General features: G+C 39.0%; 1 protein-coding gene across 1 annotated transcript in view; it reads right to left on the bottom strand.

The window, feature by feature from the left end:
• Papss1 (3'-phosphoadenosine 5'-phosphosulfate synthase 1) overlaps positions 1 to 13004 on the bottom strand; it is a 121237-nt gene extending 108233 nt beyond the window's left edge. Inside the window, exon 1 of the mRNA XM_076864096.2 lies at positions 12750 to 13004. Within this exon, the coding sequence (XP_076720211.2) occupies positions 12750 to 12809 (60 nt within the window). The 5' untranslated portion in view covers positions 12810 to 13004. The remainder of the gene's footprint in view (positions 1 to 12749) is intronic.
• Positions 13005 to 13229: the final 225 nt, after the last annotated feature.

Here is a 13229-nt window from a genome sequence, read left to right as displayed (position 1 = left end):
AAAACCTAATCCAGAAAACTGAAAAGGAGGGAATAGCCCAAATTCATTCTATGAGCCTAGTGGATACCAAAACCACACAAAGGCACAACAACAAAAGAAAATTACATACCAATATTCCTAATAAAGATGCAAAAATTCTCAACAAATAGTAGCAAATCAAATCCAACAGTCCATCAAAAAGATTATATACCATGATCAAATAGGATCTATCCCAGGAATGCAGAATAGTTCAAAACATGGAAATCAACAAACATAATCCATCACATCAACAGACTGAAGGGCAAACACCATATAATCATCTCAAAGATGCAGAAAAAGCATTCAATAAAATTCAAGATCTTTTCATGATAAAAATCCTCCAAAAATTAGGAACAGAAAGAACATACCTCAACATAATAAAAGTTACATGAGACAAACCCACAGCCAACATCATGCTAAATGGGAAAAAGCCTGAAAGTGTTTCTTTCCTCTAAGATCTAAAACATGATGTCCATTTTTACCATTCCAACATAATAGTACTAGAAATTTTAGCCAGAGCAATTAGGCAAGAAAAAGAAAGAAAGAGCATCCAAACTAGAGAGGAAGAAGTCAAATTACTCCTATTTGCAGGTGACATGATCCTATATGAAGAAAACCCTGAAGCCTCCACCAAAAAAAAATTGCTGGAACTGTTATTTGAATTCAGCAAAGATGCAGGATACATAGGCAACATACGAAAACAAAGTTATAATAAAAAGGTGCATTTTTATATGCCAATAATTGGCAGAAAAAAAACATTTTTAATCCCATTCATAATATCCGCCAAAATATAAAATGCACTTAAAAGAAGTAAAAGAGGCCTACAATGAAAACTATAAAGATTATGATTAAAAAAATCATAGAAAAAAATTTCAAAAATGCAAAGGCACTCCTTATTCATGGATTAGAAGAATTAATAGTGTTAAAGGTCCTTACTACCCAGAGCAATCTAGTCAATTTAATCTCCATACATGATGAAACATTATTCAACCATAAAAGGATGCAAGTCTATCATTTACAGCTACATGGATGAAACTGGAGGACATTATATTAAATGAAATAAGCCAGAAACAGACAAATACTACATGTTCTCACTCATTTGTGGAAGCTAAAAACAAGCTAATCACATAGAAATGGAATAGAGGTCACTAGAGGACAGGAAGAAGAAAAGAAAAAGACAGGGTAGAAAATGACCACCAAACTAGAGTTTAGGGATAGAAGCAAGTAGTACTAACGTTCTATAGCACAGGAGGATAATTACAGTCTACAACAATGAATTACACATTTCAAAATAACTAGAGGGGAAGAGTTTTAAGGTTCCCAACACAAAGAAATGATAATATTTGTATACATATATTATATTATCACACTGAACCCCACAAATAAGAATATGTATGTCCATTAAAAATAAAACACTTTAAAAAATAAAAGTTTGACACATTCTCCTATCTCCCAGATTTTGAGGATTAGGACAAAGTATACTTTTTTAAACTACTAAAATTACATGGTAGTATATAGGCTTATGTCTGAATTTTAGGAATCTAAAGAACAGTTTTTCCATGCAATCTTCTTTTAGTTCCCCCTTTTTTTTTTCCATCTGCACCCACTCCAGCTAAACTCTTCCTATAATTCTACTGAAGAAATATGATGTTACTAATTTATTAAGGGTCAAGACTGAGTCATTTCCTTCCAACTCTAAATTTCTGATCCCAATTCAACAGCCTGGTTTCCATCTACAGGAGAGAAATCAGGCTTATTGTTTCTTACCTAACAGTCTTGCGTGTTTCATAGAAACATATTTATAGCTTAGTCCAAGTATGCTTCCCTTCACATTACTGCCCACATCATTTGTTTGTTATTCATGGACCATTTAATATACTTTCAAGTATCTTTTTGTGCATATACATTTTTACTTCTCTGAAAGGGTAGGTCAAGGACTATCAGTCACAATTGTTGGTATTTTACACAATGCCCAACTTCCTTTCTTGATCCTAGTCAATATACAGCAAAAGTTAGATATGAGGCATCTGTTAAAAGTATGGTTTGTTCTGTATGACCTGCAAATGAAATGATAACTGACATTAGGAAACCTTCAGTCTAGCAGAAATGGGACAACTCATTTGATACTGTACATTTGAGAATCAATTCCATCACTAGGCTAACGTCACATGACCAGAAGGTCATCATTTTCTAAACATCCTATAAACTTTTGTCCTCACCACCCACAGAAGCCCTTGGTCCTTTTCTGACTCCCCTTCATTTCCATCCACATGAGCTGCTTTGTTAATTTATCCACTTCCTTCTAGGGCAAATTAACGCTCCTGTGATGCCACCCAGAGAACTTCCATTTTGTGAGTTTATTATGATTCTATAAAAAAACTGTGAATTTTTTAGTGAAATTTGTAAAGGCACAAAGCATACACCAAATAGAGATCTTTATTCTGGACTTTCAGACACCTTTCACCCATCCCACCACTCACCTTAAACTGACTGCTAAACAGCATATTCCTCCAGGGAGAAATCCCTGAAATGGTAACATGCACGTTTACATACTAAAACACAATGTAGGAAAAAATGAAGCAATGGTAACTTGGATAAAGTGGAGATTATAGAGTACCATATGAAACCATCAGTTCAGAGTTCCTGAACATTGAATTTAATCTTTTGGATACTAACAAATCAAATACAAATAGCAAAAGTGAAGAACATACATTCCTGGAGGTTCAGAAAACAACTTGAAAAGGCTATTACAAAAACCTTACTACTACAAAATATGTCGTTCAGCAACACTGACGTGACCTGGTTGCTTGTTAATAAGTGAATCTCAGGACCACTCCCAGACCTGCTCAATCAGAATTAAGATACCAGCATGCTTATCTAATCACCATCAATAGCCATGCATGCATGCTCTGCAAACACATTATGGCTCTCCAACTATTCTATTTTAAAAATTAAAAGTCTTTAATTTATTCAGTGGATTTTTATAATATCAAAACTATCAACCCTGGATGACCTCAGCTGGGAAATCCTGTCCCTAAATATTTCTGTAAGACATGTAAGGCTGGAACTATCTATTCATTCATTATTTGTTAATTGGTTCCACCTAGCACTGAGAATAAACCAAACAAAAACATTTCAGGGAAGAAGACTGGTTAGAAACATGTAAATAAAGAAATCATCATATGTAGCAAACTGTGTCTCCCACCATGACATGGTGAGGCATTCCTCATAAAAAATGAGTTGGGCAACCAAAAACACTGTCACCCACTTCAGAAAGTGAAATTAACTACTAAAACCATAAGGGAGTACACACAAAAAATTATACATGGCTGTTTATAGAAGCATAATAATAACATGGCTGTTATTATTCATAATAGTCAAAGAGTAGTAAAAACCCAGATGTCCACTGACTGATGAATGGATAAACAAAATGTAGTAAATTCATAACAGAATATTATTTGATCATATAAAAGAATGAAGTATTGATACAAGCTATAACACACATGAACCTTTAAAACATGAGCCCAAGTGAAAGAAACCAGGCACAAAATATGTGTATTCTATAATTCCATTTATGGCAAAATCCATAATCAATAGCAAAATCCACAGAGACAAAGTACATTATTGGTTGTCACAGACTAGGAGTGTAGGGGAAAGATGGAGAATGACTATCAATAGTATAAGATTTCTTTCAGGGGAAAGAAGATGTTCTAAAATCAGATACTGCTGTTGTCTGTACAACCCTGGATACACTAAAAGCCAATGAACTATACACTTAAACACATGAACCAAAGACACAGGAAAAGGATGTGCTGTGGTTTGTATATGAGGTGTGCCCCAAAAGTTGTGTTAATGCATGAATATTCAGAAGTAAAAAGATTAGATTATGAGTCATGGCCTACTCAGTCCACCCTAATTTGAATGGATGATAAAAGTGGGCAGTTGGGGTATGGCTGGAAGATATGGGTAACTGGAGGTGCATTGTGAAAGGGCTCATCTTCCCTATGGCCACCATAAGTGGAACAGCTCTCGTCCACCAGCCCTCCACCATGATGCTCTGTCTCACTTCAGGCCAAGGGTAATGGAGTCAGCTGATAATGGACTGCACCTTTGAAACCATAAGTCTGAGTAAACATTTACTCCTCTAAGTTGTTCGTGTTGGGTGTTTTGGTCACAGCAATAAAAAGCTAACTAATACAGGATGCAAGCATAAAAAAAAAAAAGAAAAGAATTTAAAGAGCCTGAGCAAGAGCTGTGTTCATCTAAAGTTCTAGTCACAAGAATTTCCACTATTATTCCACAGCTAACACTTCCTTGTGAAAGAACTGAGTTCTTAGAAAAGGGTAAGTCACAGAAATAACTTCTACTAACAAGCATTCTCTCTTAACCAAACTCTGCTCTGAGCCTTTTTCAGCTAGGCCTGACCCTTCGACACGTCTTCAGAACCCAATTTCAGCAAGAATCCCCCACCTTCTATCTGACCAAATTCCTAATCTCACAACAACTCAGCCAGACTGATCACACTGCCTGCCTCTAGAAAGCATCCTGTTTAGCCAGAATCCTCCCCAACTCCTGATGTTTCCTCATACTTATTTTCTACCCACTTCCTAACTATAACTATAAATTTCTACTTTTCCAGGCCTGTATTACAAATAGCCAGTTGTTTATTTCATAGTCCCTTATTTATTTTCTTTTATAGTTGCTGACATCATTATTTTGAAGACACAAATATTTTCCCCATTTCTAATTCCTTTATACATATTTAAATTTAAGAAATATGTTTCCATTTTTCCTTGTTGTACTTAGATTTGAGCCCAATCTCTCTGCCCTACTGCAAAAACTCCATTACAGCAGTCCCTATACCTAGAGAACCCCCGGTCATTTTAACAAGTATAGTAAATTGGTTTGTTCTTTACAACTTATGTGAATACTAAAAAAAAGTCATTTTTTTCGTTTGAATTAATTATAGTAAGCCTTTTTATGCATCAGATCTATAACTCTAGATTCAACCAAACAAGGATCAAAAATATTTAGAAAAAAAATGTGTCTGTATTGAACATGTATATTTGTTTTACTCCTCCATATTCCCCAAGCATTACAGTATAACAACTATTAACACAACATCTACATTGTAATAATACATAATCCAGAAATGACTTAAAACTATATGGGAGGATATGCTTTAGGTTATTTGCAAATAACTATAGAAAGGTCTTGAGCATCCTGAACCAAAACATCATGTACACTGTGGGACTACTGTACTTAGTAATATGACTTCAAAACAATTCAGGAGCCAAGAGCCACAGCACACATCTATAATCCCAGCTACTCTTGAGGCAGAGGCAGGAGGATCAAGAGTTCAAAGCCAGCCTCAGCAACTTAGTGAAATCCTGTCCCAAAATAAAAAATAAAAAGGCTGGAGATATAGCTCAGTGGTAGAGCATCCCAGGGTTCAATTTCCAGTGCCAAAAAAAATCAGGATAGGAGCTTTCCTGTCTTATTATACTGGCATACTTAAAGAAAATTGATTCATCTCAGGTCAAGAGATGGTAACTTTCAGGCTGGTAAAAGAAAACCCTATATCAACTATAAAAATACGGTTGATATAAGATTTTCTCTTCAATATGACTTTTACATTTCAAATTTAAGTAATTTTTATTCCTTTTTCAATTCAAAGAAAAGAGTAAAATAGGGTTCTCAATTTCAGCATGAATGACTTTTTGGACCAAATACATCTGGTGTTATAGGCTCTGTCTTATGCACTGCAGGATATTTAGCAGCACCCATGTCCTCAAAGAGATATCAGAAAAACCATCTAGCTACACAGACAAACCAAACCATAACTGTCTCCAGAATTGCCAATCACCACTAATGGTGGCAAAAAATCTCACTTGGTTGAGAACTACTGAGGAGAGAACCACTCCCCAAAATTAAATGCAACAAACCAGACATGCTGGCACACACCTGTAATTCCAACAATTCAGGAGACTGAGACAGGAGTTTGCCAACTTCAAGGCCAATCTGTGCAACTTAGCAAGACACTGTCTCCAAAAAAAAAAAAAAAAAAAAAAATACAAAAGACAGGGGATGTAACTCAGTGGTAAAGCACTACTGGATTTGACCCTTAGTACAAAAAAAAAAAAAAAAAAAAAAAAAATTAAATGCAACAGAGCCAGCTTACCGGCATTTCAAATCCAAAGAAGCAACTACAATAAAGGGAGGATAACACTACTAGGTAAAATGCTAAAAACCAGGCATAACAAATTGCCCAAAACCAAGATTCCAAAGTAACACTGTCTTTGGAAATTCCTTGCCCTGGGAAGAGAATAAAAATACATAAATATACAGGTAAGTAGAAAGAGCTGTCTGAAATGATTAAAAAAAAAAAAGTTTATGCTGCGCCCCTCCCCTGACTCAGGCAATGGCAAGGCCCTACTGAGGTGGATGGCGCAAGGCGTCCATCCTCTGGAGGAGCGCAGTATGTTTCTGGGAATGGGCTAATTTGTTTTTGTATTCCTTTAATAAGTATACTTGTGACTTCTCATATGACCATTAAGTATGAAGGAAAAAACATGACTTTCCCAATTAATGCAACTACTTCTAAAGAATGGATCTGTTTGCTCTAAATGCAATGATTCAGCTGTGGAGTGTAAATTGTTAATGTCTAATGAAAAACTCCCTGTATTCCTGTCAAGGAAGTTTTTGAGAAATTAAATTAAAATCTAGAGAAGAAAAATTAATGTTAAGAAGACAGATTAGTGCTTAGTACTGGGCAACTTATTCTTGTTCCTGTGCACAATGGTTTGTGCTCTTACTCTTGTTTGATTAAAACTAATAACAAGTCAACCACTTGCCATAACCATGGCACCGGTTCCAGTCAGTAAGTCAAGAAAGAATAGTCAAGGTATAGGCCAATAGTTTGGGACATTTGTAACTATTATTAAAAGTTAACTAAGCAGAAACAGCTCAAAGCAAAACACGAACTAAAAGTACAAATGTTTGCTTATGCATAAGCCAAGATACATTCTTCTATTCTGATTGTAGCTAGGTAATATTTTGTTTCTTTGAATAATGATTCCTGTTTTGTAACCACAAAGTACTGTGAGCCTGCCAAAATGAAAAGTATATATGATCAAGTTCACAAGTAAAGATTGGGATCAACACCTGCACTTTGGTGTCTGTGTTGTTTCTCCACCCCTCTTTCGCCGACTCCTCACCATCCGTTCGTCTCCTGAGACCCCCTGTTGGAGCTGGTCTCCGACAAGTTTATACCACACTGTCCAATTCCTGTGACTATTAACCACATAAGCAGCACTTGAAATATGGTTAGTGCAACTAAGGAACCCATTGTTTTCTGTATTGTTTTGTTTCATTTTTTTAACTAAATTTAAGTTGTCACTTGTGTCTATTAGCTACCTTACTGGACAACAAAGATCTATACCTTGCTATCATCTTGCTACTAATTGTATTAGTGACCTTGCTTTTACTGTAACAAAATGCCCAAGATAATCAACTTTAAAGGAGGAAAGGCATTTTCTGACTCATGGTTTCAGAATTCAGAACATGTTTAATTGATTCCTTTGCCTTTAGGCCTTATAATGAAGTACACATCATGGCAAGAGATTTGTGGTAGAAAAAGCTGATCACATCAAGGCAGCTGGGAAGCAGAGAGAGACAAGAAGGGACCAGTTCCAACCCCTTGAAGACTGTTACAGTTTAGATATATCTCCCGAAAGCTCACATGTGAGACAATGCAAGGATCAGAATTCAAACAATAAGATTTGATCGCTTTAACCTAATTAGTATATTGATCCACTAATATGTATTAACTAGGTAGTAACTATAGGTAGGTAGGGTGTGGCTGGAGGATGTGGGTCACCAGGGGCATACCTTTGGGGTTTATAGTTTTCTGACAGTAAGCAGAGCTCTCTGCTTCCTGTTACCATGTCTTGAGGTGTCTTCCCCGACCATGTCCTTCCACCATGATGTTCTGCTTCACCTTGGGCCAAGAGATATGAAGATGGCCATCTATGGATTGAGACCTCTGAAACCATGAGCCATTTACTTCCTCTACATTATTCTTGTCAGGTCTTTTAGTCACAGTGATGAAAAAGGTGACTAAAACAAAGGGCACACCCCCCAAAATCTGATCTCCTCCCACTAGACAAACAAATCCCAAAGGTTCTATGGCCTCCCATTAGTAACACAGGCTGGTGACCAGCCCTTGAACACACTTGCCTCTGGGGGACATGTATTCAGACCACAGCATTAATCAATTTTAAAAGTATATTCTTGGTAGAATCTCAGCTTTTTCTTTCCTTCAGGCAATTTTTGTAAAATCACCTCCCAGACTTTTAGGGTAAGATTGGCCAAGTTTTTTATGTTCCACCTCCACATTCTTATTTCATTTTTGTACCATCTTAGTCTTCTCCAAACTCTAGAGAGAGCTGTTGGCCTTCTATGAAGGGCATCTAACAGTATAAGGGGACAAAATGTTTGGAAAAGATATAACTGGTACAAGGAAGAATTATCTTTACTTATTTGTTTCATTAACTCTCTCCAACAGAATACAATACCCATGAGAGCAGGACCTTTTTCTAAGTCTTTCTACCACTGCACTCCCCAGTATGTGGAACAAAGGTACACACAAAGCAGGGGTTAAATGTTTAATGATTTAATAAATAAGAACAATATGTGACACATGTGCCAGGAACCATAGGGTTTTAAATATATTAACTTATTAAACCTCCCTGTAGCCCTATGAGGTATGCATGATTAGCCACACTATAAAGTATAATCCCTGACATCACCAATGAGGATATTGAAGCACAGCAGGCTTAAGGGAACATGTCCAATATCACACAGATGCTAAGTGACAAAACGATAAGTGTAATCCTACCACATGTGCAGTTTTGTTCCCTTACTTAAGTCTAAGAATTTTTAATATCAGAAGCACCTTAGTTACTCTATATCCTGCCCCTATTCCTTTCCTGTTAGAGCAAGAGATGCTCAGTATAGATGTAAAATACCTGTAGTGAAATATGATTACACATTCATGGTAACAGCAGAGAGAGTGCACAAGCAATTCAGATCATGAGCAAGTGAATGTCATGGGTCACATATTTCATACAGTTAGGTAATAATCACCCGAGGCTCTCAAGATTTCAGCTGATAATAAAGGGTCATGGATATCTCAGGCAGAAGGAAGGGTAATATAAAACCATCTGAGTGTAAAGTATGGAAGGAAAGTTGGGCTGCACTATCAAAACTGGGGCGGGACAGGCGTTAATGGAAAAACAAACCAGAGTAAGATTACACATGCTTCTGAAAGTCATACTGGATTTCAGACTCTTCTGAGGGGAGTAGGACACAACTCCATCATAAGGCTAGTTCAAGTAGGGAACTCAGCTCAACGTGACCATACATAAAATGGGTGAATGACACCTGATTCTCCAATTGTCTCTCAGAAAATTGACACCAAATACCCCAAATTTCTCTCAGCCCAACTAACACATCACTAAAGGCAGATGAAAACTGGTCCTACTGGAAGCCAGTCGAGAATGATATTCATTACATCTGATATTTTGTCAGACTGCCGTGAAAGGACATTCCAAGAGCAAGGAGACTTTTGATTTTGCTTTGCTATTCTCATAAATATATGGAGACATCATTCTGTAAAACTAAACAAAACATTTCCCAGTGCTACAACACTGTTTTTTCCTATCTCCTGCCTATTTTCTCCATGAATTCACTTCCTTTACCTGATCCTTCACAGGAGAAATTACCCTAAGCTTAGTGTTTGGTCTCACATCAACTCTATATTCTCTATCCAAATCTGACTATCAGAGCTTTATTTTACTAACTAAATCTCTACAACTGTGATGTCTACACATCCCTCCTGAGGAGTTCAAGTATCACCAGTATGAATTGAAACATGTGTTAGTGTAAAATATCTCCCAATATGCAAGTACAAAGGTAAAACTAGTAATTTTATATTTACTACAAATAGTATTGAGCTTATATAGAAAAACATTTACATTGAAATGATAGAATTTTGGATATTTGTCTAAATATTACTGAAATTTATTTCACCTGTTTCTTTTTAATGTGGGTTCTATAAAAATTTTAGTTACTTACATGACTCATATTTCTATTGGACTGACATGCTCTACAGACTATCTGTCTCTCAATACAGCATGCTTAAAACTCGATCCACAAATTGAGCTCTATTACATCTCTACTCCTCAGTTTCTTCATCAATTAGATACTAATTGCAATAATCATTCAAGGTTCATATGGGAATAAACAGTTGAGCCCAGATTCAAGTTCAGTCAGCTAGCTCTAGGGTCCTTGCTTTTAATCCCTGTCTCATGATACCTCCTCCCCTCAGAAAATGTTGCGAAAATTCAACGAGTTAATTTACACAAAACATTTCAACATTTCTCTCCACTTCCTAGGACCCAAACTGTGGGACCATCTTTTAACATTTCCTCCCTTTTCATCCACTGAATTTAGTCAGGTTTTCCCTACTCTTCCTCACAAGCTGTTCATGCACCTGCTCTTCTCTTCACAATGTCAGCCTTCCTTCACCTGTTCACACTGGATCAATCTAGAACGATAAAAAGACCACCTTAAATAGTGTTCAGGTGCCTGACATGCCTCAAATCTATTAATTCATTTAACCCTCCCCATAACATTTCTGGTCTTTCATGTTCAAGTCCTAACAGTGTACACATGTCTTCAGCAGACCCATCTTCCTGGATCACCAATTTTATCCTATAATGAGACTGTTAAAGGTATGTGGCTTCTTCACACTTGCATCTATCAGTAGATATATGTGAGAGGTGCACGTTCTACTGGGAAGAAAAAAAAAAGACTTAACAAGGATCAGAAAATTAAAAATCTAGCCCCACCAAAAATCTGCCACAGAGGCTGGGGATGTAACTGAGTGGTAGAGCACTTGCCTAGCATTTAGGATACAATGAGTCCAATATCCAGCACCACAACAAAAAAAAAAAAAAAAAAAAAAAAAGAAAAAGAAAAAAGAAAAAAATTTCCCACAGAATCAAGTACTAGCTCTGTGGCCAAATTTATAGCTGAATAACCCAGCCTCACCCTACCTATTTAATCTTATCTTCACTTCCTAACAAAAACTCCCCATAAGTCTTATCTGTCAAGTAATTCTTACTCTAAGCATTTATTAGCACAGCTCCCCTGTGCCTCAGAAATCTGAGCTCTCCCCAAAACATCCAGGCCTAACTAATCTCTCCCCTAAATTGTAATAAATCCTCCATGTCTTGCCATTCACTGTCTTTCATAAATACATATCCATCACCTTGAAAAAGACACTAAGTTCACCTTTTTCATCTCCACGTCTAGCACACATCTGTACACAGGATACACATTAATTTGGCAAATGGGATAATAAATGAGTTGCAAGCAGTGTAAGTGAAATTATCTGCAAATACCCCAATCTAGCCAACTTTACTTCCCTAACCATGAAATATCTCAAAGTCACAGAAGCAAAACCCAGTCTGAATATCAAGGCCATAGTTTCCTGTATTTTCAAACCCATTATCTTTTCTGCTCATACAAACAATCCTGTGAAGGACACCCTATTACACTCTTAACTCATCTGTGGTTCAAAGTAGAGTAATTTTCCTCAAGCTAGTAAATGGCAAAGCTGGGACTGGAGGCCAGTTCAGGAGCTAGTGTTCTTTCCAAGAAAGCCTACATGAACCCTTGAACATAGCAACAGATATGGCAAATTAATGACTTTGAAAGAACATTCACCTGAAATAGCTTCTTTTTTTTTTTTCCTTTGACTCACCAAGGGCAAGTGATGATTTGCAAGACTGCATTTAAACCTCATGATTCTGTTAATCTGTGAAATAAAAATTTCCATCGAATTTAAAACCAGTGTTCTTTCCAGACTCCAAAAGTTGGACCATCCCCATCCCCCGCACTTACAGTATTAGCTCTTTCTTACAAAGAATAATTACGGAAGGAAACAAACTTCTGAGGACACAGCATCTGACCAGTAAGGCCAACTGGCAGTCGTTGCTAAACGTTATAAAACCATTAGTCTTCCCACACCTAACTGTCACCAGGAATTCAGCCCTGAAACTATGTTTTTTTGTCAGAATTTCTATTTAAAGCAGAGACACAAAGAAGCTCAGTTCAGGGCAGTCTCGATTCATGAATGGCCACATTGTTGGGTACTCTCCTTTCACAGTGAAACTCAGAACTGAAACGACATGGAGCTGGACCCAAACCTGAGCCAAAACCCGCAGGAACGCGCTCAAGGCGCCTGCCTCAGCCTCCTCTGCAGACCTCAAGCCTCTCAGGGGAAGAAGGCAGCTCGCTCGCCGGGGTCCCAGGTTTTAGCAGTCGCCAGCTCCGTTGCAAAGAACGGTCCCGATGCCGTCTGGGAGCCTGGGCGTTGGAGAAGGGGGCGTTCTTCCCACAGATGTAGATCCGACCGACCGCAGCACCCCGCCCGAGACCTCCACCTGCGCCGCGACACTGCGTCTCAAAGCCACCAAATACTCCAGCCTCAAGACGCCGCGACCTGGCTACCTACTCCACCCCATCCCTCCCCCCGCCCTGCCACGCCACGCTCCCGGGAGGATGCAGAGGAGACCGGAGGGAGGCGGCGGCTCCGAAGGAACAGCCCAAGGTCTCTAGATGGGCATTTGCTCCTGGCCCTCTTGCCCTCTGCGCCCACTCACCCAGTTCTGCGCGTTATTGCTCAGCTTGACTTTCTTGCACAGACTCCCGGGGATCTCCATGGGTGCGGAGCGCGCGCGGATGCCGGGTTCTCGGCGCCCAGAGGGTAGCAGGAGGGCAGGCCGGTAGGCCGGCGGAGGCGGGGCGACAAGGCGGGGTCTCCTCGCGTCGGCGTGGGCGCGGGCGCGAGCCGACGTGCGCACGCGCTGCTGCTCGGGCCCCGGGACTGCGCGGCGCAGGGCCGCGCCTGGGAAGAGAGCGCTGGGCTGAGGTATTGGGGAGGGGCGAAGGGCGGGCGTGAATCCGAGGTGGGAGCTGGGGGCGGAGCTCCACGCATGCACCCACGCGAGCTCGCACCAGGCTTCTCCTTGATTCGAGAAAAGGGCGGGGCCTGGGAAGTAGTCCTAGAACCTCTGGGCCTCACCCGGCTGGCCACGCTGTGAAGAGCATGCGCACAGAGTAGGATTGCTTCTTCGCCGCCG

Source organism: Callospermophilus lateralis, chromosome 8 (genome assembly GCF_048772815.1).
Source record: "Callospermophilus lateralis isolate mCalLat2 chromosome 8, mCalLat2.hap1, whole genome shotgun sequence".
Lineage (NCBI taxonomy): Eukaryota > Metazoa > Chordata > Mammalia > Rodentia > Sciuridae > Callospermophilus > Callospermophilus lateralis.
Note: the sequence above shows the minus strand (reverse complement) of the source record. Positions and strands in the feature narration are given on the sequence as shown.